We start from the raw sequence: 26003 nt of genomic DNA on the forward strand, positions 1-26003 counted from the left end.
TTTGAAAACTTTCCCCCCTCTGCCCACCTTTAGGTTGGACTCCTCTTGTGAGGAAGGTGGAGTAGACAGATTGAACAGGGGTTTCTACATCTTCAGCTGAGTGGCCATGTTCTCCCTGATAGTACCATGCTCAGCAAGTGCCATGAATCTCCCTGGTCCATTTCCTTCAACTGAGTGGGAACAACCTGCTGTAGTCAGTGAACCCAGCTGCTTACTGACTGTCCTGGGATGCCTCAGAGTGAAAACAGTTCTAACAAAGTTGGAATTAGAATATTTTTAGCACCTTTTACATAAAAAAATGTCTCCAGGATGGCAGAACAGTTTCATAAAGAGGTCCGCACGTTGAACAGGACAGACGTGGTGATATACTGACCACCTCTTCCTTTGCCCAGCGTACTCTTTGCCATGTTAAAGTAACACTTGCAGGAATAACCTTTCAAAATACTCTCTGATTAAGAGGGACTCTTCAAACTTGTAAACCCCAACCTCCTGCCTTGATCAGCGCTGCTTCCCCAGTCTGACTTAAGCCCCAGTGCAGACCCAGGAAACTCACAGCAATCGCGCTGATGGGTGTCACTCCGATATCTGCACACGAGGTCAGTGGAGAATCAGTGGCAAGGGTGACTGGAAGGCTAAATAAGCACAAAGAAACTTGGGGGCGGGGGGGAAGGTTTTAAAGGTGCACAATGGGCAGAGGTGACTTGCATCCAAATTTCCCTTTCTGTTCATGTGCTGACAATGTCCTGGAAGCGGCAATGAAAATCTTCCTTTTGAAATATGGTATAGCACAGAAACAGAGTATTCAGCCCTTCAGTTCTGTGCTAATGTTTATCTCCATGTCAGCCATCCTCCTGCTCGCTCACTATACCCTTCGATAATCTTCTTGTCTAATCCCCTATCAAAATAATTCCCAGATTGGCGTATAAATATTCCTGGCTAGCTTCGCACCTTCCATCCTGTGTAAACGTAAGCTCATCCGAACCCCTACTTGAGCACATTCTAACTCACACTGAGTCCCATTCGCCCATCACCCCTCTGCTTGTTGACTTGCTTTGGATTCCGGTCAGGCAATGCCTTGATTTTTGAATCCTCATCCTTGTGTTCAAGTCCATCCATGACCTCACCCTTTCCTATCGCTGTAATCTCCTGCAGCCCTACAACCCTCTGAGATATCCGTGATCCTAAAATCCTGGCATCCCTTATTTTAAATTGCTCCACCACTGAAGGCTGTGCCTATAGCTGCCTGGGCCCTAAGCTCTGGAATTTCCTCCATAAACCTTTCCACTTCTCCATGTATCCCTCCTGCTTTAATACCATCCTTCAAACCTACTTCTCACCTATCGTAATATCTCCTGATGTGGCTCAGTGTCAAACTTTGTTGTTAACGCTCCTGTGAAATGCCTCAGGGTGTTATATTGTGTCAAAGGTGCTACATAAATGCAGGTTGTTGCTGCCTGCTGTATGTTGGGAAAACCCCTGCTGTTGCAGAGTTACACATTCCACAACAACACATTACATTTGTGTGGAGGGCCACCAGAATGGAAAAGGAATCAATTTGCTGACATTGGAGGTTGTTCAAGGTGACAAATTCACCAGGAGGAAGAAATAAGTGCAGCACAAGACAGGCCGAGACTCGGGAGGCTGTAACTTTAAAAATAAATGAAATCCCAGCTCGCTTGATAATGTCATGCGAACGAGATTTTCCCACATCAAGAGCCTGTGAACCAAAAACGAAACTGGGTTTGAACCAGAAATGGTTCTGGAATGTTTGCCACTCGTCAGAAAAGTTTGGTCTCGTGTGATCGCAGGAAAAAGTCAGAAAAGGACACACAAGATGTTGATAATCTGGAAAACATTGGCATTGGGAGTGAGGGGACCATCAGACGATCGGAATTGTTTTACCCCTATATCGGAGAGTGGGGAGGGTTAATAATTGACACAGAAATTCTACCCCGACCCACTCATTATATACAAAGAAAAGGATAGCATGGAAACATGAAAGAGACCTTATGAAATGTTGCCATGGCAACTGCTTTGAAAAGAGCTGAGCATTGCAAATAGCTCAGAGCTGATCAATTCTGCCAAAGCTCACTATCGTAAGTATTTGAAGGTGTGACTGGCTCCACCTGGCAGGAGAAAATTACTCCAATCAGTCAAAATTTGAGTTCAAACTTCCAACTTTTCATTTCTGTTGTAACTGTTCAATGTTTCTTTTTATTGGTAATATGATCATTGACTCTTTGAACTTTCATCTTTTGTTCTCCCATGGTCTACAAACTCAGTACTAATACTCTCTGCCACGCTCGCTGTATTGAATACTTTTTTCTGGACCTCTCACTCCAATTTAGTCTTTCCCAGAATCTCGGCCCTCGGGTTCTCCTGACCTCTGTCTCCCCTTCCTGCTACAATCTCAAGCTTGCTTCAATGCTCCTTGCTGTACATCTTCCTGTCTTTAACCTGGATGGTAATCCTCACGATACACCATTTATTGCCCCTCATCCAGGGTTCTCGTTAAATTTTTCTCTGAAAAATTGTATTAACAGAGTGGATAAATAAATAAAGATGGCAGTCAGATTCAAAGGGGACAAAATGATAAATATTTCTTCACTTCCCTGCTTGAAGACAGCTCTGCGATCTCCCCCACAGGCATGGCAAGGAAACAGGTCTCAATCCACCCCAACTGGAACAGAACTGAACCCTGTGCTATTGCACCAATCTGTCCAGCCAACCGAGCCAACCAGCCCCTCCAAGGAGTCTGAGTTGCTGTGGCAACATGCACTTTTACATGTAGCTTGTAGTCCGGAGCTAGGAACAGTGAGGGTAGAGCAGCCAACTTTCCTTCCATCACATGGCTGATCAGGGATCTCTCCCACTTTTACCACCTGCCATTGTTGGAAGGATTCGCAGATTGATATGCAACCTGTTTGGCCCTAGGAAGATAAAACAGGGACCAGCAAAGCCTGCACCTTCTCAGCCTGCTGTCTTTCTCTGCAGCAAATGAAGCAGAGACTGACACACCAGGGTGGGACTCCTGAACCATACCAGGCAATGCCTAACACAGAGCTGACCATCGCGGTACAAAGCTTTGCCTCATGAGGTGGAAGGCTGCCAGGTATATAGTGCCATTCACATCTCAAAGCATTCGATGCATGAGTTGGCAAGACAGGAGACAGCTGTTCACCATCAGTAACATTCAACAGTGATTGAGATTAATGGCGAACGAATTTGTTTTTAGGTCATAATCAGTTAAGGGGTCGATATGGGCTCATGATCACCAGGTCACAAAGCAAATATCACAGAATCACAGAATTGCTACAGTGTAGAAGGAGGCCATTCTGCCCAACATGTTTGCACCAGCGCTCTGAATGAGCAAGTCACCTACTGCCTTCTCCCCATAATTCTGCACATTCTTCCTTTTCGGATAACTGTCTAATTCCCTTTTGAATGTCTCAATTGATTCTGCCTCCATCACACTCTCAGGCAGCACATTCCAGATCTTAACCCCTCGCTGCGAGAAAAAGCTTTTCCTCATGTCACTTTTGCTCCTTTTGCCAATTACTTTAAATCTGTGCCCTCTCATTGATCCTTTCACAAGTGAGAACAGTTTCTCCCTATCTATCCTGTCCAGACTGTTCATGATTTTGCGTAGCTCTATCAAATCTCCTCTCAGCCATCGCTTCTCCAAGGAAAACAGTCCCAACTTCTCCAACCTGTCTTCATAGCTGAAGTTCCTAATCCCAGGAATCTTTTCTGCACTGTGTCCAATGCCTTCACATCTTTCCTAGAGTGTGGCGCCCAGAACCAGACACAATACTCCAGGTGAGGCCAGATTAGTGTCTTATACAAATTAATCATAACCTCCTTACTCTTGTACTTTATGCCCCTATTAATAAAACTTAGGATTCTGTATGCTTTATTAACCGCTGTCTCACCTGTCCTGCCACCTTCAATGACTTATGCACATGTGCACCCAGGTCCCTCTGCTCCTGCATCCCCTTTAGAATTGTCCCCTTTATTTTAAGATGGGAACATTTTGCTGCTAATAAATCCTTAAAGCCAACAATAGGAAAGAAAGACATGAAGTAAGAAAGGTAGATGGTGCCTTTCATTTTCCTAGAAAGTCCCAAAGCACTCAGTAGCCAGTTAATCATTTTTGGGTGCAGTTGTTACTGTTGTTATGTGGACAGATGAAGGAGGAAATTTTCACATAGCAAGATTCCACAAACAGAAATCAGACAAATGACCACATATTTGTTGAATGATATTATTGATTGATGGAACAAATGTTACTGATAATCAGGAGGATTCCCCTGCTCTTCTTCCAATAGCACTTTAGGATTTTTTTACACTCACTTACGTAGCCAGATGTGATCTTGATCTAGCCTCTCATCCAAAGGACAGTACCTTCAACAATGTAGCATTTCCTATTTGCAGCCTAACATCCCACAGGTTGGTTCATCCTTCAGTTCTCGACAGAGAATGGAGATCATTCTCACTGATATTGTACAGCTCCTCTTCTGAACAGATCAGCTACATTCTATTGAACTAAGACCTGGTAGGCAGGCGAGCATCTTTCACAGAGTGAGAACATATCCACATCAGCGATAGGGATCAGTCTGAATGAAAGTTGCAAGAAGAGAGGACTGGATTTTCATGATTTAGTTCAGTTTAACTAGGACCCTGTCAGTGTGCTGTGTACAGGGAATTTGTGGTTTCATTTGGTACATTTATGCATTCCACATACAATTTAAAACTATGGGCTGAATTTTCCCGGAATTGTACTAAGTGCGGTAGCGGGAGGGTAAAATGGAGTCTTACCTGCTGCTGGGCTTTCACGCTGTATCATCCCGTGCCCGCCTCATTATATATTCACTCCCGCAAAACGTGCCATTTCAATGGCAGGCGGGTTCCCATTCGCCTGCTCGACATCACCCCGCTGTTGCTTGACACCAGCCGCCATCTTTAAAAGGCGGCCGCCAGCAAAGTGCCCCTCGCCACCAGCTCACCACCGCTGCCCGGGAGACATGACCAGCAAAGGCAAAAAGACTGCACACCCCCCACCCCCCCGCTTCAAAGACGGGTCCCACGAGTGACTGCCGGATGCTGTGGAGGCTCGCCGGGATGTGCTCTACCCCCGCTCTGCCCGCAGGATGGGCACCAAAGTGGGAGGCGGTGGCAATGGTGGTGAGTGTGAATGCCCTGCAGAGGAGGACAGACACCCTGTGCCACAAAAGGATGATGCACACACCCACAGGGCCAGTGCAAGGGACATCACCATTCACTCCCTCACACTCACCATCATTGTCCTCATCCTGTCCATGGGACCACTCACCACCCACACAGGCCAGGCACAATTAACATCTGGCCCGGCAGGTGTCCTGATAACACTTTCCCCATCTCTATCCATGCAGGACAAACTGGCTCACAACAGGAGGGAAAGATCTCAGACAGGTGGAGGGATGTCGGAATTTGAAAGTTCTCAGAGAATTCGAAAACGGAGCCGTCCAGCTGGTCAGCGTCGATGTGGACTGTTCCTGTGCTGCTCTACCAAGTGAGGATCCAGCAGTGCAACATCCACCAGACAACCATGCTATGAGTGATGTGTCTCTTTCATAGGCCACTGCCAGGCACTAATTTTCTCCCCTTTCACAGGCACATCTGCCAAACAGCCGATGGAGTCTACAATCCAGAGCCTCCAATCAAGCTCTGAAGAAACCTCTGAAGAGGAATCTGAAGGCACCCTCCCTGAAGTCCCATCACAGCGCTCACCCACACCCTCCACCAGTACAGAGACGCACACCTCAGTGGGACCCAGCTGTAGAACAGAATAGCCTCCGGATCATAATCTGCTGAGCACATCACACTTTCTGATCCACAGCAGGTGGAGGCAGGGACTTCCCAGGTCCCTGGCACTCGGAGCACTGCTGGGGGTCAGAACATTGCTGGGTCCAAGTCAGATGATGAGCCTCTGGACTCAGTCATGTCACAGTTGCTTGTGCTGCAAACTCAAGCTCGGGAAGGATGTCCGCTGCACTCCTCAGATTGCAAGGCACGATGGAGGGGTCTGTCCATCTTCAGGCTGAGGTGATAGCGCCGGCATTGCAACACACCAAGGCCAACGCTGGTAGAATGGCGGCCACCGTGCAGACCTTGGTCCAGGACGTCACTCCTGCACTGCTGCGCGGGCTCAACTCCATCGCTGATGCCATAGTTGGCCTCCAACCAGGTGACTCTGGGAGTGACCAGCCCACCTGACTCCTCTCTTCCTGTGACCGCCACAGATCCAGCTCCACAGACCGAGGAGGGCGCCACTGCCACATAGCAAGACCCTGAAAGCAGGCTGGGGCCCTCCATGTCCTGGCCTCCAGAGGACACCCACCAAAGTCATCACAGACAGGGTGTCACAGTCAGCAGGCTGCCTCCACCTCCACTGTGGATGTCCAGGGAGCACCAAGGGTTAGGAAAGTTGAGGAGAATTAGTTGCACAGCCTGGGCACGGGTGTTAATCAATTGTACATATTATTCACTATTGTCAATAAACTCCTAAGAATGTCTCCCTGCCTATGGCTCCTTGTTCTGATGAGCAGTGTTCTTGTCACTCAGATGTGAAACCTTTCTGCACAAGATAAAGGCAGGTGTCTCAGTCCAGGGCCTCTTCCCTGTGCTCTGTGCAGTCTTCAGACCACAGTGATTGTCCAGCCTCACACTCCCTGGACACATTACTGATGCCTGTACCTCGGCAGTGCTGGTCATTGCTGCCAGAATGAAGTGGGCAGATGCCACAGAGTTCCCTCATTCTCTCTGTGTGCTCTCAGCACCTTTAAGGTGGGGCTGGCCCCCATCACACCTGCATTTGTGGGAGTGATGCTGTGCATCAGCTCCTGTAGGGCTGAGGTGCTGAAGGCGGACACAGCATCAGATGTGCCTAAAGTTTAATGGCTGCATCTCTGAGATGGCCCTGATCATGGAGCAAGTGAGCTGCCCTCAGTCAGACAGGAATTAGACATTCTCAGAGGCCATGTGAAGATCTATGGAGTGTCCTCACTGTATGTTTTCACCATCCTCCTGCAATCGAGTGACTATTAGAGCCTCCACTGTGTCTCCATGACAGGAGCATTCTCATAGAGGGTATTAGCGCTGCCATAAGCTAGACTGGAGTCAAACGTTCACAACTGTGACGTGAGGATTCATGGGGACACCTCACTGCATCTCGTCATCATCCTCCACAAATCTGGCAGCCATGAGGGCCTCCTGTGCACACCTGCCTCGTCTAGCCAGTGCGAGAGCCTCAGCCACGTCATCGTCACCACTGAGGACCCCCTCACCCTCATCCCTGTCAGCGTCCTCCTCATCGGGGGAGACGTGCAGCTCCTCCAACTCCTCCTCAGCCAGCTCCTCTCCCCATTGGAGCACCAGGTTGTAAAGGGCACAGCAGACAATGACGATGCGTGACACCCTGTGTGGACTATATTGCAGGGCTCCACCAGGCCGGTCCAGACACCGGAACTACATCTTCAGCATCCCGATGGTCTGCCCCACCAAGCGAGCTGCTGCATGAGCCTCATTATACCGTCGCTCTGCTGCAGTCTGAGGCTGCTGCACGGGTGTCATCAGTCACGGCCTCTGTGGGTAGCCCTTGTCCCCGAGGAGCCAACCCTGCAGCCTCTGTGGACCCTGGAAGACTTCAGGGATTTGCGAGACACTCAGGATGTAGATATCGTGCACACTCCCTGGAAACCGTGTGCACACCTGCAGGATGTGTTTCTGGTGGTCGCACACCAGCTGCACGTTCAATGAGTGGAAGCCCTTGCAACTGATATAGTTCACCATGTGTAGCAACAGAGATCTAAGCGCCACATGAGTGCAGTCAATCGCACCCTGCGGTGGTCGCATACCAGTTGCACGTTCTGTGAGTGGAATCCCTTGCGGTTGATGTAGTCACCGTGTGTAGCGACGGAGACCTGAGCGCCACATGAGTGCAGTCAATCGCACCCTGCACCTGTGGGAATCCCGAGATCAGGGTGAATCCAAGGCCCTGGCATCCTGGCTGTCCCGGTCCCGGGCCATGGAGAAGGTGGCATCCGTGACCTCATGGATGCATTTGTGGGTGACAGATTGTGAAATCCTACAGAGGTCGCCTGTGGAGCCCTGAAAGGAGCCACTGGAATAGAAATTGAGCACTGCAGTCACTGTCACAGGCACTGGCAGTGGATGCCCTCCATGTCCCCTTGGCACCAAATCCTGCAGTAAGCAGCAGGTGTGAGCCACCAGGTCCCTGACATGCGCAGGCATCAGCGACACTGGTTCTCAGTCATCTGCAGGAATGGCCGGCGGTGTCTATGGACCCTGGGATCAGCCACGGCTCACTGTCACTCCTGGGCAGTGTGTGCGGTAGCCCCTGCTGCCCCTTCTTCATGAGGTTGCTGCTCCTGCCTTTGCTCAGCCAGGTCCCTCAGTCACTCTCTCCTCCATCATCTACAGTCTCTGTAGGCATCAGGCTTACAGCTAGGTCACCAGGATCCATGATCCTGACGTGGTCCTCCTGCAGCATGAAAGAGAGAGAGAGAGACGTGGTTATCATGGCTGTACTTAGCACCTTTCCTGATCCTGTGTGACTGCCCCTTAATGCTTCCCGGAGAGAGCTGGTCACCCCTTGGATGGCGAGATGTGTGTGCGCTGCATGGCTGCCCTGTCAACCTGCGACATGGGGGACACTGGCCCCAGGAGGCTGAGATTGCAAAGGGCTGTGAGCGCCTCCAGCAGTGACTGCTACATGGCCAGTGTTGGTGAGGAGACTGTACAATGTGTGCAGTCCAACTGCTCCATGGTCCAATAAAATGGTGGCAGATTCAAAGTCTGTGCTGGGGGGGGGCGAGGGTGTGGGGCGTGGTGGGGTGGGGGGGGTGTGGAGTATGGAGCGCTTGGTGGACCTGTGGTGCCCCCGTGTTGCTTGCGTGGGTGGGCAGGCTAGGAGCCCGACCCCAATCATATCACTGCGGCTGGGCCTGATCTGTCTCAGTTCCAGAGGCCTGGTCACTTTATACAGGCGTCCCTAATGCGTGGCCACTTCCCTCACCTACCCTGATCCCCAACCTGTGCACGGGATGCAGCGCCAGGGCAGCACTTGACACCACCCCCCCCTCAACCACTCAGCAGTCACCTCCGAGGCTGGCCAGCACTTGCCCCCAGACACCACCCCCCCCCACCTCTCAGCAGTCGCCTGAGGGGCCAGGCGTCAGTATCCCCCACCCCCCTGGTGCCCCTGAGGCCTGTAAACAACAGATGAGCTGCGGAGGACGCTGCTGCTCACTCACCTCAGTTCCCCCAGAGTGAAGGCCGCCATGTGCTGTTGTGAAACACGTCAGCGTGCTTTCCCGCCAATGTGGACAGACGATACAGCCGGGTTCCAAGAGCCTGGCGGGATTGCCTATTAATTATATGCTAATGTATTACAATTAGCTCCCCGCCGACTGATGGTGGGAAACGCGGCCTGGCGTTGGTGGGCTGAGCTGTCATGAAGTGGGTCCCGCCACATTTTCCACGCACGCCACCTATCACACCCACTGCCAGCGGGCCCGGAACATTCCGCCCTGTGTTTTTGTGCCTCTTTTGCTTTTCCCTCAGCTCCTGAGGCACAGACATGCTGTTTATAAGAAGGATAATGTTTTGACCTTGGTTAGAATCTTGTCAAGAATGTGCACCAGAACTTCTGAGAAGCTAAGTGTCTACCTCATAGTGTAAAGCTGCCTAACATCCCAGGAAGGCTATAGCTGCTCCCTGGTACCTTGCTCCATTGGGAATTCTTCACATTTTCACCGAGATGATGCACACCTCCAGCTGCTTTTCCATAGAAAACCTACGTCTTAGCACTCTCGCCTCGGAGTCAGAAGGTTGTGGATTCAAGTCCCACTCAAGGGGCTTGAGCACCAAGCCTAGGCTGACACTCCGGTGCAGTACAGTGCTGAGGGAGTGCTACACTGTTGGAGGTGCCATCCCTCGGATGAGATGTTAAACTGAGGCCTTGTCTGCCCTCTCAGATGGATGCAAAATGTCCCAAGATGCAATCTTAAGAAAAACAGGCGCATTACCCCTGGTGTACTGGCTGATATTTATTCCTCAACCAACATCACAACAACAGATTTTGTCTTTATCACGTTGCTTTTTTTGGGAACTTTTATTCAATTAATTTATGGGATGTGGGGCTTCGCTGGCTAGGCCAGCATTTATTGCCCTTCCCTACACTCTTGAGAAGGTGGCGGTGAGCTGCCTTCTTGAACCGCTGCACTCCCGGTGGTGTAGGTACACCCACCGTGCTGTTAGGAAGGGAGTTCCAGGGTTTTAACCCAGCGACGGTGAAGGAACTGCGATATATTCCCAGGTCAGGATGGCGAGTGACTTGGAGGGGAACTTCCAGGTGGTGGTGTCCCCATCCATCTGCTGCCCCTGTCCTTCCAGATGGTGGCGGTCGTGGGTTTGGAAGGTGCTTGCTGGGTGCAGATTGGCCGCTGCAAGTGACTCCACTTCAAAAGTACTTCATTTGTTGTGTAGCGCTTTGGGTACTGCGGTTTGTGAAAGGCGCAATATAATTGCAAGTCTCCCTTTCAAACCTATTGGTGGAAGGGCAAGGGAGCTTTGGACAATGCTAAGACATCTGGGGCTGCATCATCCGGTCGGCGAGTGGAGGGGGGGGTGGATGGGGCCCACTCGCTGATGCGTAAAGCGATGCGGGGTGATGTAGAGCAGGTGTTCCGGCGTCACCCAACGTCATTTACATTTTCAGGTCGGCGTGGGCGGAGCCCAGTCAGCTGTGCACCCGCCGACCTGTCAACAGCCGTTCATAAAGTAATTGAGGTTATCAACGGACCTTAAGGCTGGCCCGGGAACCCTGGCGGGCATTATAAAAAGCATCAGACCTCATCCACGGGTGGGATGAGGTGTCATGAGGGATTTTAAATGTTTACAAAATGTTGAAATAAAAGAAATGGACACGTCCCAGCGATCTCCCTGAGGTGGCACTTTGCCTCAGGGAGATCAGTGCACGGGAAAGAGCACACTCCTGGCTCAGGGAATCCCGCCCACACAGGGAGCGCACAGCGCTTCCGGGCGCACGTCACGCTGGGCGGGCCTTAATTGGCCCGCCCACATAAGATGGCGGCGCGCCCCAACCGGTCCACCCACACCCACACATCCCCCCCGACGGTGGGGGGAGGGGGGGATTGTTGTTCCTGGTTCAGGTCCACATGTTTACCAACAGGAACCATCAGGGGAGGTCTCCAGATGTTCTTGGAAAAAAACATGTATTCGATTTGATGGATGAATTGAAAATCAAAATGCTATGCAGTCTTGAAATACTTTGGTTGGTATGAAGTCAACAAAAGACCAGTGATGTGCCAGCGTGCTGTGCTCATGAAATTTGGAACACCCTCAGTTCAGGACCCAGTGCAAACCCAAACAGTTCAGAATTCCTCCCGTCTCTATCTCATCTTTTAAATCAGGGATTCTGATGGAAAAGACCCAAAGTTAAAATGTTGCAAGCATCTGTTGGCTGTTTTGCAGCCTGATGCTGAGAATAATCTTTGGCAGCATGCTGTTGTTTAATTTTTTACTAACCCCGCTCACCCCCAGCCCATTACACACATCACAAATATCTTCCAAAAAGCAATCTATAAACAAACCATCTCTCTTCGCTGCCACTATGTTTTGGATGAACCAACACAAGGAAGGATAGATGCATTCTTAGGAACAGGAATGGACTATTCCTCTCTCACAAAAGCTCGTCCCTCCCAACAGCTTGCAACGTTTCTCAATCCTTTCTCTGTGAATATTACCACACTTGGAGTACTGTGTGCAGATCTGGTGTCCACATTATGTAGATCTGGTGTCCACATTATATAAAAGACGTTGAGGCACTGGAAGAGATGGAAAAATGATTTGCAAGGATGATACCAGAACTGGGAGGTTATAATTATCAGGAGAGACTGACTAGACTGGGCCTCTATTCTCCAAAAAGTACTTACATACGAACATAGAAATTAGGAGCAGGAATAGACCACTTGGCCCCTCGAGCCTGCTCCGCCATTCAATAAGATCATGGCTGACCTCATTTTAATCTCAAATTCACATTCCTGCCTATCCCCGATAACCTTTCACCTCTTGCTTACCAAGAATCTATCTAGCTCTGCCTTAAAAGATATTCGAAGACTCTGCTTCCACTGCCTTTTGAGGAAGCAAGTTCCAAAGACTCATAACCCTGTGAGAGAAAAAGGTTCTCCTCATGTCTGTCTTAAATGGGTGACTACTTATTTTTAAACCGTGTGCCCTAGTTCTAGTCTCTCCCACCCTTTTCACATCCAACCTGTCAAGTCCCCTCAGGATCTTATATGTTTCAATCAAGTGAAGTCCGAGGGGTAATTTCGTAGCGGTCTTGAATATTCTGAAGGGGTTTGATAGTTTAAATGTACAGGTGATGTTTCCACTTGTGCGCAAGTCCAAAAACCCGAGGCTGTAAATGTAAAACAGTCACTCTTAAATCCAATAAGGAATTCAGAAGAAACTTTTCTACCCAGGGAGTGGTGAGCATGTGGAACTCATTATCAAATGGAGTAGTTGAGGCAAATAGTTTAGGCGCATTTAAGGGGGAGCTGGACAAACACACGATGGAGAAAGGAGTAGACAGGATATGTTGATGAGGTTAGATGAAATAGGCTCATAAGGAACATAAACATCAGCATGGATCTGTTGTGCTGAGTGGCTTATTTCTGTGCTGTAAACATTATGTGATTCTATACACCCATCTGGAGATCTTCCTTGTGAACTTCACAACATGAGCAGGCCGTGAAGTCATGATCCCTGTTTGCAACAATGTAAAAACTGAACTAATACACCACCCGGTATTAAAAGGGTGTTAAAATTTTCTGTCATCTTGTCTTTCTCTGCTTTGTTTTCCTTTTTCCTATCTTTTGCTTTTTTACAGCCATTTTATCCTATTCTTCTTAGTTTCTTTTTGCTTCATTCCCCCCTCCCTCCTCACTACCAGCTGATGATCTGTTGGGGGTGAAAGTGGCCTTTCGCAGTCGATGATGCAGGTGAGCGAGATCCATTTTACACCTGATTTATTTTTCCCATTGAAGAAAATGGGTAAGATTTTCACTCACTCAAAACCCATTCACGTTCAAAGAGTTAAAATCAGGCCTAATAGGTATAAGACAGGCGTTAGCATCAAAGACAAATTTCACTCACCCCACCCCGCAACCACCCAAGTGTTTCCTTTATGGTTGTGTTTGTTGCCAACATTGTGCATGAGCAGTTCTGGTGTTTTACTCTGGGGCCAGGTTATGATCGGGAAACCGGGAATTGTGGATTTCTTTGACCGTCTCGGAATTCCCGACTGTGCTCTTCCCTCCAGTGGCTACATTAATATCACAGCCTTTACCAGGGCCTTTCCCACCCAACACACAGCCCAGGCCTCGGTGGGGGTGGGGACGCTTTCCCAGGCCAGGGGAGGGGGCTTTTTGTCCGTGCAGGGGATCCCACCTGAGCTTCCCTGAACGCCCTGAGGATAATTGCTAACCGACTCCCATCTCCTTCCAGGCCACAGCTCCACCACCGATGCCAAGCTATTATTTCCCTGACCCTGGGTCCCTGTTACATTGTCCTGCCAGCCCCACAGTCATTGGGTTTCTGTGCATGAGTGGACCAGTGTGCATCCGCAGTCGGGTACCAGCCGCCATCTTGCATTGGCCGGGAGGCACAGCGTTTCTTTGTAAGACCCTGTGGCGTTAATAGATTTTCACCACTGCAGGGCATACTGGGATAGCTTCACATTGAGACGCTCCCTCGAGGGGTGGGCATCTTCGGCAGGATATGTTAGATAACATCTTAAATGCACTGTGAGACTTATGAGGGCTTATTTTACTGGACAGCGATTGGAGGCAATGTACACAATGTACCAGAAGCGCACTTTACCTGGGGCAGATTGCTAACCCAGAGCTCCCAGTGGCTCTCTTCAGATTAAAGAGAGCGGGGCTCAGGTGCACACTTCAGTACTGGGTAGTGCTCAGGTGACAATATGTTCAGCTGCACCTTGGACCTTAATGCCCTCAGCTTGCAGGGGCAAAGAGCACCAGGAATCAAAATTCCAAGAACTGTTATAGAATCAGTGTTCACTGGCCATGAAGTTTCAGGAAGAAGTGTGTGTTTTGGCTGTTCCTAAAGTGTCCATAAGTAAAGCTGTCTGTAGATTTTGTTGAAAGTGCTTTTGGTGTATTCTTGACTGAACTCTGCCTTGGTGGGTGAGTACTACCCATAACCTAATTTGCAATAAACTTTGTTCACAAACCACCCCCATGCTTACTGATTAAACAATGGAATTCCCTCCTTAAATCTCTCTGCTGCTCTACCTCTCTCCTCCTTTAAAACGCTCTCTGAAACCAGCCTCTTTGATCAAGCTTTTGGTCATCTGTCCTAGTATCGCTTTATGAGCTTAGTACATACGTACATATGAACATCACATCAGGAGCAGGAGTAGGCCATTCGGCCCCTCGAGCCTGTTCCGCTATTCAGTAAGATCATGGTTGATCTGACTGTGGCCTCAATGCCGCTTTCCTGCCTGCCTCTTATATCCTTCGATGCCTTTGTTGGTCAAGAAACTATCTATTTCTGCCTTAAGCATATTCAATGACTTGCCTGCACCTCTCTCTGAGGAATAGATTTCTACAGGCTCATGACCCTCAGAGGAAAAATTTTCCTCATCACCCTCTTATGAAGTCTCATTATTTGTAAACTGAGTCACCTAGTCCTCGTCTTTCTCACAAAGGGAAACGACCTTATAGCATCCACCTTGTCAAGTCCCATCAGCGTCTTTTATGTTTCAATAAGATCACCTCCCATTCTTCTAAACTCCAATGGATACAGGCCAACCCATCCAACCTTCCACCACAGCACCCCCACACACCCCCCCCCACCCCCCACCCCCCTTCATTCCAGGAATCAGTCAAGTGAATCTTCTCTGAGCTGCTTCTAATTCAACTATGTCCTTTTTTAAATAAGGAGACCAAAACTGTCCACAGTGCTCCAGATGCGGTCTCACTGATGCCAGGTACAGCTGTAGCAAAACATCCTTACTTCTACATTCCATTCACCTTGCAATACACAACAGTATTCCTTTTGCCTTCCTACTCACCTGCTGTACTTGCATACTAACCTTTTGTGATTCAGGTACCAGGACACCCAGATCCTTCCGCACCGCAGAATTCTGCAGTCTCTCTCCATTTAGATAAAAAGCTGCTTTTCTATTCTTCCTGCCAAAGTGAACAAGTTCACACTTTCCCACATTTAACTCCATCTGCCAATTTTGTTCCCACTCACTTAACCTATTTATGTCCCTTTACAGACTCCTTATGTCCTCTTCACAATTTTCTTTCTTTACCTATCTTTGTGTCATTAGCAAGTTTAGCAATTATATATTTGGTCTCTTCATCCAAATTATTGATATAGATTGTAAATAGTTGAGGCCCCAGCACTGAGCCCAAACATCAAATGTTATTTGGTAATGCTCCAATGATACACCTTGAGACATTTTACTACGTTAGAGGTGTTTTATATATACATCAAGTTATTGTTATGAAGGGCCTCACCTGCTTTAAGAAGTGAGTCACCCAAGAAGATTGGAGATTGCCCTTATGACTAAAACAATCAAAATCCCTGCCCTTTCCTTCTACAGGGACCACCTCCAGCAGCAGCTCCCTGTGCTTGCTTCCCCCATGCCCCCGACTCTCCCAACTCTGGTTTGCTCCTCTTTCTTCTGTTAAGCCATCTGAGGTTGCTCCTTCAGCCAGTTCTCTGCAACGTGCTCCCTCAACACCTCTGCATGGCCATCTCCCTCCTTTGCAAATCTATAATAAATTCTTCTCTTCCCCCGTGATTCTCACCTGCCCTCGATTCTCCTTCTCCCTCCAGTTCAGCACGCAAGGTGCTGTAGAGTGCTTGGAGATGTCACTCCCAGTGTGAGGAAACTATGGAGATGCAAATTATTCTTGTAATTTAATTTAATTCCTATACAAATGTTAACCCAGTGGTAGATGAGACAGTGGCAGATCTTGACTCTTTCGAAGCTAATGGCCTGGGATTTTATTAAGCCCATTTTCCCCAACTAGCCAGTGATTGTCATGTGTGTCTGAATGATAGCAATGAGTGAAACAAAACCATGTGGTGAGGTCAACAGCAGAGTGCTAGAATCTATGCAGTCAGTATTTATCAGACAGGCTAACATCTGCTTCTTCTTCATGACAACATATCTGGCTGTAGCTAATGAGGATTTGCTTGAGTTACAGACAATCCTTCATCAATTGTAAGTTTTCAAACATCTAACCATTTATTTGCTTCCACATATTCTGGCAGATTCAATGGCTCTTCATTCGCTTGAATAATGAATAATGAACGAACTTGACCCTCTAATTCTGTTCCAAGTATGTTGCTGTTTTAGCATCTCCTCACTTTGTTTAAAATATCCATGAAAAGAAATTCCATGTGATTTTGGCAACTCCCTTTTCAATTCTGTTGTGTTCTGTGTACCAGAATCTTTGAAATGACCAGAAGTGGGCTGTCTAATTTCTTGGCTGTAATATCAGGAAACGTGAGTCCCTGAAAGGCTGACTGATCTGTCAGTAAATCTGCAGGAGGGCTGAACAGTTTAAAAAGCAGGTCTAAAATGGATGCTTTATTACCCACTTTCCTGGATGAGTGAAGCTCCAACAACATTCAGGAAGCTAAAGATCATCCAGGATAAAGCAGCCTGCTTGACTGGGACCCCATTCACCATCTTAAACATTCACTGCCTCCATCACCAATGCACCCACCTACAGGGCTACAGGGCCCACCCACCTTGGAAGCAGATCCTAAGTGGCCACTGGGGTGGGGAAGTGCCAAGGCTGGCTGGTTAGAAGACCTCCTTGGTTTTTGGGACTTTGTCCTAGTTGTTTATGAAGCTGTTAGGCACTCTAGCCCTCACCCCTCATACTCTCTCACCTCCTCATAACCCCCAAGGCCCCTCCATGCCAACTCATGCCACTCCAGCTATCTCCATTCCCCCTCATGCTCCCCATGCCACCTCCATAGCCGCTTACCCAATATCCCCAAGGTCAGAACCTCATCCTCACCAACCTGCCTGCTGCAGATGCATCTGTCCATGATAGTATCGGTAGGAGTGACTACCGCACAGTCCTTGTGGAGACGAGGTCCCATTTTCACATTGTGGATACCCTCCATCGTGTTGTGTGGCACTACCAGCATTCTAAATGGGATAGATTTCGAACAGATCTAGCAACTCAGGACTGGGCATCCATGAGTCGGTGTGCACCATCAGCAGCAGCAGAATTGTACTCAACCACAACCAGTAATCTTATGGCCCAGCATATCCCCCACTCTACCATTACAATCAAGTTAGGGGATCAACCCTGGTTCAAAGAAGAGTGCAGAAGGGCATGCCAGGAGCAGTGCCAGGCATACCTAAAAATGAGGTGTCAACTTGGTGAAGCTATAACAAAGGACTACTTGAATGCCAAACAGCATGAGCAGCAAGTGATAGACAGAGCTAAGAGATCCCACAACCAACGGATCAGATCTAAGCTCTGCAGTCCTGCCACATCCAGTCGTGAATGGTGGTGGGCAACTAAACAAGTCACTGCAGGTGGAGGCTCCACAAATATCCCCATCCTCAATGATGGGGGAGCCCAGCACATCAGTGCAAAAGATAAGACTGAAGCATTCACAACAATTTTCAGCCAGAGGGTGATCCATCTTGGCCTCCTCTGGAGGTCCCCAGCATCACAGATGCCAGTCTTCAGCCAATTCGATTCACTCCACATGATATCAAGAAACATCTGAGGGCATTGGATACTGCAAAGGCTATGGGCCCTGACAATATTCTGGCAAAAGTACTGAAGACTTGTGCTCCAGAACTTGCCGCGCCCCTTGCTGAGCTGTTCCAGTACAGCTACAACACTGGGACCTACCTGGCAATGTGGAAAATTGCCCAGGAATGTCCTGTACACAAAAAGCAGGACTAATCCAACCCAGCTAATTACCACCCCATTAGTCTACTCTCGATCTTCAGTAAATTGATGGAAGGGATCATGAGCAGTGCTATCAAGCAACACTTGCTCAGCAATAATCTGCTCACTGATGCTCAGTTTGGGTTCTGCCAGGGTCACTCAGCTACTGAACTCATTACAGCCTTGGTCCAAACATGGACTAAAGAGCTGAACTTGAGAGGTGAGGTGAGAGTGACTGCCCTTGACATCAAGGCCACATTTGACCGAGTGTGGCATCAAGGAGCCCTAGCAAAACTGGAGTCAATGAGAATCAGGGAAAACTCTCTGCTGGTTGGAGTCATACCTAGCACAAAGGAAGATGGTTGTGGTTGTTGGAGGTCAGTCATGTCAGCTCCAGGACATCACTGAAGGAGTTCTTCAGGGTAGTGTCCTGGCTCCAGCCATCTTCAGCTGTTTCATCAATCATCTTCCTTCCATCATAAGGTCAGGAGAGGGGGATGTTCGCTGATGATTGCATAATGTTCAGCACCATTCATGACTCCTCAGATACTGAAGCAGTCCATGTGCAAATGCAGCAAGACCTGGACAATATCCAGGCTTGGGCTAACAAGTGGAAAGTACCACAAGTGTCAGGCAATGACCATCTCCAGCAAGAGAGAATTTAACCATTACCCCATGACATTCAATGGCATTACCATCGCTGAATCCCCACTATCAACATCTTGGGGGGGTCACCATTGACCAGAAACTGAACTAGACCAGCTATAAAAATACTGTGGCTACAACAGTAGGTCAGAGACTAGGAATCCTGCAGTGAGTAACTCACCTCCTGACTCCTCAAAGCCTGTTCACCATCTACAAGGCACAAATCAGGCGTGTGATGGAATTCTCTCCGCTTGCCTGGATGAGTGCAGCTCCAACAACACTCATGAAGCTTGACATCATCCAAGATAAAGCAGTCTACTTGATTGTCACCCCTTCCACAAACAGTCACTCACTCTGCCATTGACGAACAGTAGCAGCAGTATGTACTGTTTACAAGATGCACTGCAGGAATTCACCAAGCCTCCTTAGACAGCAACTTCCAAACCCATGACCATAACCATCCAGAAGAACAAGGGTAGCAGATGCATGGGAACCCCATCACCTGGAAGTTCCCCTCCAACCCACTCATCATCCTGACTTGGAAATATATCAGCCGTTCCTTCACTGTCGCTGGGTCAAAATCCTGGAACTCCCTCCCTAACAGCGCTGTGGGTGTACCTAGATCACATGCAGCAGTTCAGGAAGGCAGCTCACCATCACCTTCTCTAGGACAATTAGGGAGGGGCAATAAATGCTGACCTGGCCAGCGACGCCCACATCCCGTAAATGAGTTTTTAAAAAATGTGTCGGCATAACCACAGACATCACACTTCAGATGTGATAAGGAAAGAATGCAGGCCACCCACCATCTCAGGCACCCCACCTCACCCCAACACTCATTACCTCTCCTCCTCTCCTCGTTCGCTGCCTCCCTAACACCCCAACCTGAGTTCTAAAGCATTGCATGATAAGGCTGCTTAGCTGCAGTAATCAAATCAAATTAACATACAAACCTACAAATTAGGAGCAGGAGAAGGCCATTCTTCACTTCAAGTCTACTCTGCTATTTGATAAGATCATGGCTGATCTGATTGTGGCCTCAACTCTACCTTCCTGTGTACCCCCTATAACCTTTAACTCCCTTGTTTATCAAGAATCTATCTGACTTATTATAAATATAAATAGGTACAAATCATTAGCAGAATAATGCCTGAAGCTGAAAGATTAGTGGATCATTTGTAACAATGACATTCCCCTTCTCAAAGGAACAGGGGATGCAACAACCTGCACTGTCCAAAACCACGGCATCCTCTCATCGATTAAACTGTATATTCAGAACCCGCTGCCTTCTCTTGGCATGCAGATTGCCACAGGAATAAGATAACTGTAATTGAGGGCCTATTCTGTGTTAGCTGTGGCTCAATGGATAGCTCACTTGCTTGAGTCAGGATATTTAAGTCCCATTCTGGAGACTTGAGGTCCAACTCTAGGCTTACACTCCAGTGTAGTGCTGAGCGCTGCACTCTCAGAGGTGCCGTCTTTCACATGAGACACTGAACCAAGGCCTCATCTGCCCTCTCAGGTGGATGTGAAAAGTCCCGTGATATCATTCTAAGAAAAGCAAGAGAATTCTCTCGGTGACTTGGCCAATATTTACACCTCAACCCAACATCGCTATCACAGTGCTGCTCGTTGTGTCCAAATTGGCTGCGTTTCCTACCTTACAATAGTGACCAGGCTTCAAAAGTACTTAAGTGGCTCGGAAGAGCTTTGGGACGTCCTGAAAGGTGCTGTCAAATGTCTTTTTTCCTTCTTCTTCTTTCATCCTGAGGGCAAAACATACCCAGTGATGACCTGACAGCCTTCAGGAGCTGTCCAACTCTGATTTGGGTTGGGTCTTTCCAGATGGGCTTATCTAAGATTAGTGAAACCCGTTAAATCATGCGCAGGCCACTCCAGACAGTGGCGGCCAATTTTGCCCAGTGACGTCACCAGAGTGATTTGACCTGAACAAGCTCCATAATGAGAGTTTTTTTTGAGAACTCTTTGAGAATGAGGGTCATTCGAAGGATTTTTTTCGAAACAGGGTAGAAATTTTATAATTGGAAGATTAGATATTGGGCGTGTGCTCCGTACAGTAAGTGTTCTTCCTAAACGCCGCTTGTTCTTTCAGTGAGCTGTACACATGGGAGAGGGGTAGGATACTCTTACCTCTGGAGAACACCACACCAGCTGCAGTTGAAGCGGACCTCAGCGTGGACACAGGCATTACAACTCAGGTGTTGCAGACACACTGTGAGAGAGAGAAAGAGAGAGAGAGAGAGAGAGAGAGAGAGAGAGAGAGGAAATTGTGGTCTGAGTTCAGTGAATTATTGGAGAAAGCAGTGAGAACAGTTAAAGGATCCCTGGAATCAATTACAATTCTGCAATAGTAAAAAGGAAACTGCCCAAAACCAGCCTGGAATCATTAAATGACTGACAGTTAGTGAGAAACTCCTTCTGAGATTCAAAACATTAGTTTCGTCCGCTATAGACATCTGATGTAAAAAAGTTTCATAAACGAGGTGAAATGTTCTCCAGCTTAATGTCGGTAGAACTCAAGTTAAACGCTTTGGCTCCTCTCTGCATTTCTGTTTTTCTGGCCTTGACTTCATCAACCTTCTTAGCTGCCACCCTAAACTGAGCTTCCTTCCCATTACCAAGACCATTTCTTTCACCCCAACAATATTGTTTGCCTTCAGCGCCTACCTCTTCCCCCATTGCTGCCAAAACAGAGTCTATACTTTTACCATTGCGAGGACTGTCATCTCAAATGTTCTCCTTTGTGGCTTCCACTCTCTAAAAACTAGAACTTATTCAGGACTACTTGGGTTTTATGGCCTTTCTCGCACAAGTTCCACATTTCCATTAATCCCTTCCTTTCGCAGCTCCACCAGCTCATTTATGCTCCATTAAAGGGATTTTGGGACTCTTTCCCTGGTGTTCTTGGCCTTGACCTATCCTGCCTCATTGATTCGAGTCAATCATAAGCTCCAGCAGACCCTGTGGCATCAAATTACACCTTTCTCCTTCCAAACCACCATTGCTGGCTATTCTTCAGCTAATATACTCTCACCCAATAAACTCTCTACATAAATCCCTTCATCTTTTGACCCATCTCCAAAAGCCTCCTAGAAATCCTTCTCTTTTACTGCACTACTGTTGGCCCCTCCACCTAAAATTCAGTACTGCTCAGAATCCCCCTGTAGCCAAGAGACTTGGCTATAGAATGTCAATTACTTTTTCTGAATGAATCAATATGAAACAACATGCTATGGATCCAATCAGGGATCAGGCTATTTTGGATCTGGTAATATGTAATGAGGCAGGTTTAATAAAAGATTTCAGAGTAAAAGATACCCTAGGAAACAGTGACCATAATATGGCAGAATTTAGCATTCAGTTTGAGAGTGAGAAACTTGGGTCAGAAACAACTGTGCTAAACTTAAGTAAGGATAATTACAATGGAATGAGGGCGGAGTTGGCTGGAGTGGACTGGGATAGGATTTTAGCAAAAAAAAACAGTTGATGAACAATGGCAGATGTTTAAGAAAATAGCTCATGACTCACAACAAGGTTATATCCCAGTGAGGAAGGATTCAAGGAAGGGGATAAAACAACTGTGGTTAACCAAGGAAATTAAGGATAGCATCAAATTAAAAGAAAAAGACATACAATATGGCAAAGATTAGTGGTAAGCCAGAGGATCGGAAAAGTTTTAAAAACCAACAAAAGATGACCCAAAAAAATAAAGAGTGAGAAAATAAACTTTGAGGGTAAACTAGCAAGTAACGTAAAAACGGACAGTAAGAGCTTCTTGAAATATATTAAAAGGAAGAGAGAGACCAAAGTGAACATAGGCCCCTTACAAAATGAGGCTGGGGAAATAATAATGGGGAACCAAGAAATGGCAGTGGAGTTGAATAAATATTTTGCTTCAGTCTTCATGGTAGAAAATATTAATAGCATTCCAAAAATACTAAATAATCAAGGAGCAAAAGAGGGGAAGGAAATAAATGCAATAACAATCACTAGAGAAAAAGTACAAGGGAAACTAATGGGGCTAAAGGCCGATAAGTCCCCTGGACCTGATGGGTTGCATCCAAGGACATTAAAGGAAGTAACTACAGCGATAGTGGATGCCCTGGTAGTAATCTTTAGATTCCTTAGATTCTGGAAAAGTCCCAGAGGATTGGAAAACTACAAACGTAACATCCTTATTCAAAAAGGGAGGGAAACAAAAAACAGGTAACTATAGGCCAGTTAGCTTAACATCTGTCATTGAGAAAATGTTAGTTTATTTTAAAGGATGTAATACCAGAGCATTTAGAATTACATAATCTAATCAAGCAGAGTCAGCATGGCTTCATGAAGGGGAAATCATACCTAACAAATATATTAGAATTCTTTGAGGAGGTAACAAGCAGGATAGATAAAGGGGAACCAGTAGATGTAACACATTTGGATTTCCAAAAGGTGTTCGATAAGGTACTGTACATCTGGGTACTTAATATGATAAGAGCCCATGGCGTTGGGGGTAGTATATTAGCATGGATAGAGGATTGGTTAATTATTAGAAGACAGAGAGTTGGGATAAGGGGAGCATTTACAGGATGGCAACCTGTAACCAGTGGAGTGCCACAGGGATCAGTGCTGGGGCCGCAGTTATTTACAACATATATTAATGACTTAGATGAGGGAAGTGAATGTACTATCGCCGAATTTGCGGATGATACAAAAATAGGTGGGAAGGCAAGTGGTGAGGGTGATACAAAGGCCAGAGTTTTTCCGTCGGTGAGCTGGGGGCGGGGTCCACTCGCTGATGTGAAAATGATGCGGGATGATGTCGGGGGTTCATCCCGCCCCATTTAAATATTCGGGAAGGTGGGCGGACAGCGAAATCAGCTGTCTGCCCGCCTACCTGTCAATGGCCAATTGAGGCCATTGACAGGATAATTAAGCCAATTTAAGGCCCTGCCCGTCCAACCTTAAGGCTGCTGGGCAGGCCAGGAGCCCCAGCGGGCTTCTGAAAAAACATGAAACCTCATCCACCAGCGGGACGAAGATTCATGTCTGTTTTAACAAACTTTAATAAACTTTATGTGATATTTATTAACAGGTCCCATCTCGTGTGACATTGTCACATGAGGGGGGCATGTTAATAATTTTTTTTATTTTTCTATTTTTTATGTTTATAAAACTTTCAGTGCTCTCCCTGATGCAGTGCTCAGTCTCAGGGAACTGTGTGTGGTTTGACAGTTGAGGAATTCCTCCCATCCCGCACAGGAAGTGCATGGCGCTTCCCATCGGGTGGACTGCTGGGCGGGGCCTTAATTGACCCGCCCACTCAAAATGGTGGCGGGGCCCGTTTCAGTGGCAGGGGTCGGCTGCCCTCCCATCGCCAAGCTGGTGGGGCCCGCCCGCCCATCATGGGCAAAGTTCTGCCCAAAGAGTCTACAGAGCGATATAGACGGGTTAAGTAGGTGGGCAAAAAATTGGCAGATGGAATACAATGTGGGAAAATGTGAGTTACGCACTTTGGCAGGAATGGAGGAGCTGAATAATATTTAAATGGAGAATGACTGCAGAAAGCTGCAGCACAGAGGGATTTGGGAGTCCTTGTGCATGAATCCCAAAAAGCTAACATACAAGTTCAACAGGTAATAGGGAAGGCAAATGGAATGTTGGCCTTTATTTCAAAGGGAATGGAGTATAAAAATAGGGAAGTCTTGCTAAAACTATGCAAGGCTCTAGTTAGACCACACCTAGAATACTGTGAACAATTTTGGTCCCCTTATCTAAAGAAACATATACTGGCATTGGAGGCAGTCCAGAGAAGGTTCACTAGGTTGATTCCGTATATGGAGGGATTTTCTTATGAGGAGAGGTTGAGTAGGTTTAGCCTGTACTCATTGGAGTTTAGAAGAATGAGAAGTGACCTTATTGAAACATATAAGATTCTTATGGGGCTTGATGGGGTAGGTGCTGAGAGGTTGTTTCCCCTTGTGGGAGAGTCTAGGACCAGAGGGCATAACCTCAGAGTAAGGGGTCGCCCATTTAAAACAGAGATGAGGAGGATAGTTAATCTTTGGAATTCTTTACCGCAGAGGGCTGTAGAAGCTGGGTCGTTAAGTATATTCAAAGCAGAGATAGACAGATTTTTAATCATTAAGGGAATCAAGGGTTATGGGGAAAAGGCAGGAAAGTGGAGCTGAGGATTATCAGAGCAGCCATAAACTCATTGAATGATGGAGCAGACTTGATGGGTCAAATGGCCTACTTCTGCTCCTACGTCTTATGGTCTTATGGAATCGGGTGACTACTTGGCACTAGACCTCATTGTTGACGAAGTGTAGATGTGAGCATGTTTAATCAAGATGGCAACAGTCATATGACATGGGCAAGATGTTGAAATCATCAGATAATGGGTTCTGGAAACCTCTTCATCACATTCAGATTACTCAAGCTTCTGGAGAAAGAAGGTAAAGGGGCCTGTTGCAGATCATTATATTTTTTGAAGGCTTGTTAGTTTTTAAACATTGTTACTTATAGATGCCTCTAGAGAATACATTATGATCAACAAAACAAGGCATGTCACAATGGGATAAGCACAAGCCCGCCAGGAATTACACCCCATGAGTGAAATAAGAAATGTCATACTAGAGTGGAGTGTGCCTGCTTCCCATCTCTCACCTGAGGACAGTATGTGCCACAGTGAGACCAGAGAAGGTGATGGGACAAATAACCACTTTAACAGAACTGTCTCACACAGAAAATATAGTGAAGAACAAACTTAGGGAATTCCCTTAAAAGCATAAAAATCATGGATTGAGGAAGAAGTCCAGCAAGCCGGACACAGGAAATTTACACTCGATTTATAGGCTCTATCTATCCATTTAATCAATAGAGAAAAGATTATGCAAAGTTGCTCCCTGCACCTAAATGTAAGTCAAGTGGACTCACATCTAACCTTATTTCCTACATTGTAAATCCCAGGACCTAATGTCTTTACTACCTGACAGTCTCAGCACCTAATAAGCCTGTCATACTGCTCACATCAATCAATTATCTTTGGTTTGTTTATCTTTTAGAACTCTCTGGCCTCTTGACTAGATATTCAATTGTTCCAAAGGTGTCAACCAATGCTGTTTTACCTTACCTACAACACCAAAACCAAACCTTTTCCATTCTCATAGATAAGACGGGTTCATTTTCTGTGCAATTTTTGTGTTCACAGAATACCAATTGTAGAAGCACGTGGGCATCACATCCACCCTGCTGTGCTCCACCAGTGTGTCCAGCTGGTGAGGCTAATGAGAGATCAGCAGA

The 26003-nt window shown here is 47.2% G+C and overlaps 1 protein-coding gene across 1 annotated transcript in view; it reads right to left on the reverse strand.

Annotated features, from left to right (window-relative positions):
- LOC121269078 (plexin domain-containing protein 1-like) overlaps positions 1-26003 on the reverse strand; it is a 268532-nt gene that overhangs the window by 87529 nt on the left and 155000 nt on the right. The window contains exon 9 of the mRNA XM_041173524.1: positions 20847-20928. Coding sequence (XP_041029458.1) covers positions 20847-20928 — 82 coding nt within the window. The remainder of the gene's footprint in view (positions 1-20846; positions 20929-26003) is intronic.

This window comes from Carcharodon carcharias, chromosome 23 (assembly GCF_017639515.1).
Source record: "Carcharodon carcharias isolate sCarCar2 chromosome 23, sCarCar2.pri, whole genome shotgun sequence".
Taxonomy (NCBI): Eukaryota; Metazoa; Chordata; class Chondrichthyes; order Lamniformes; family Lamnidae; genus Carcharodon; species Carcharodon carcharias.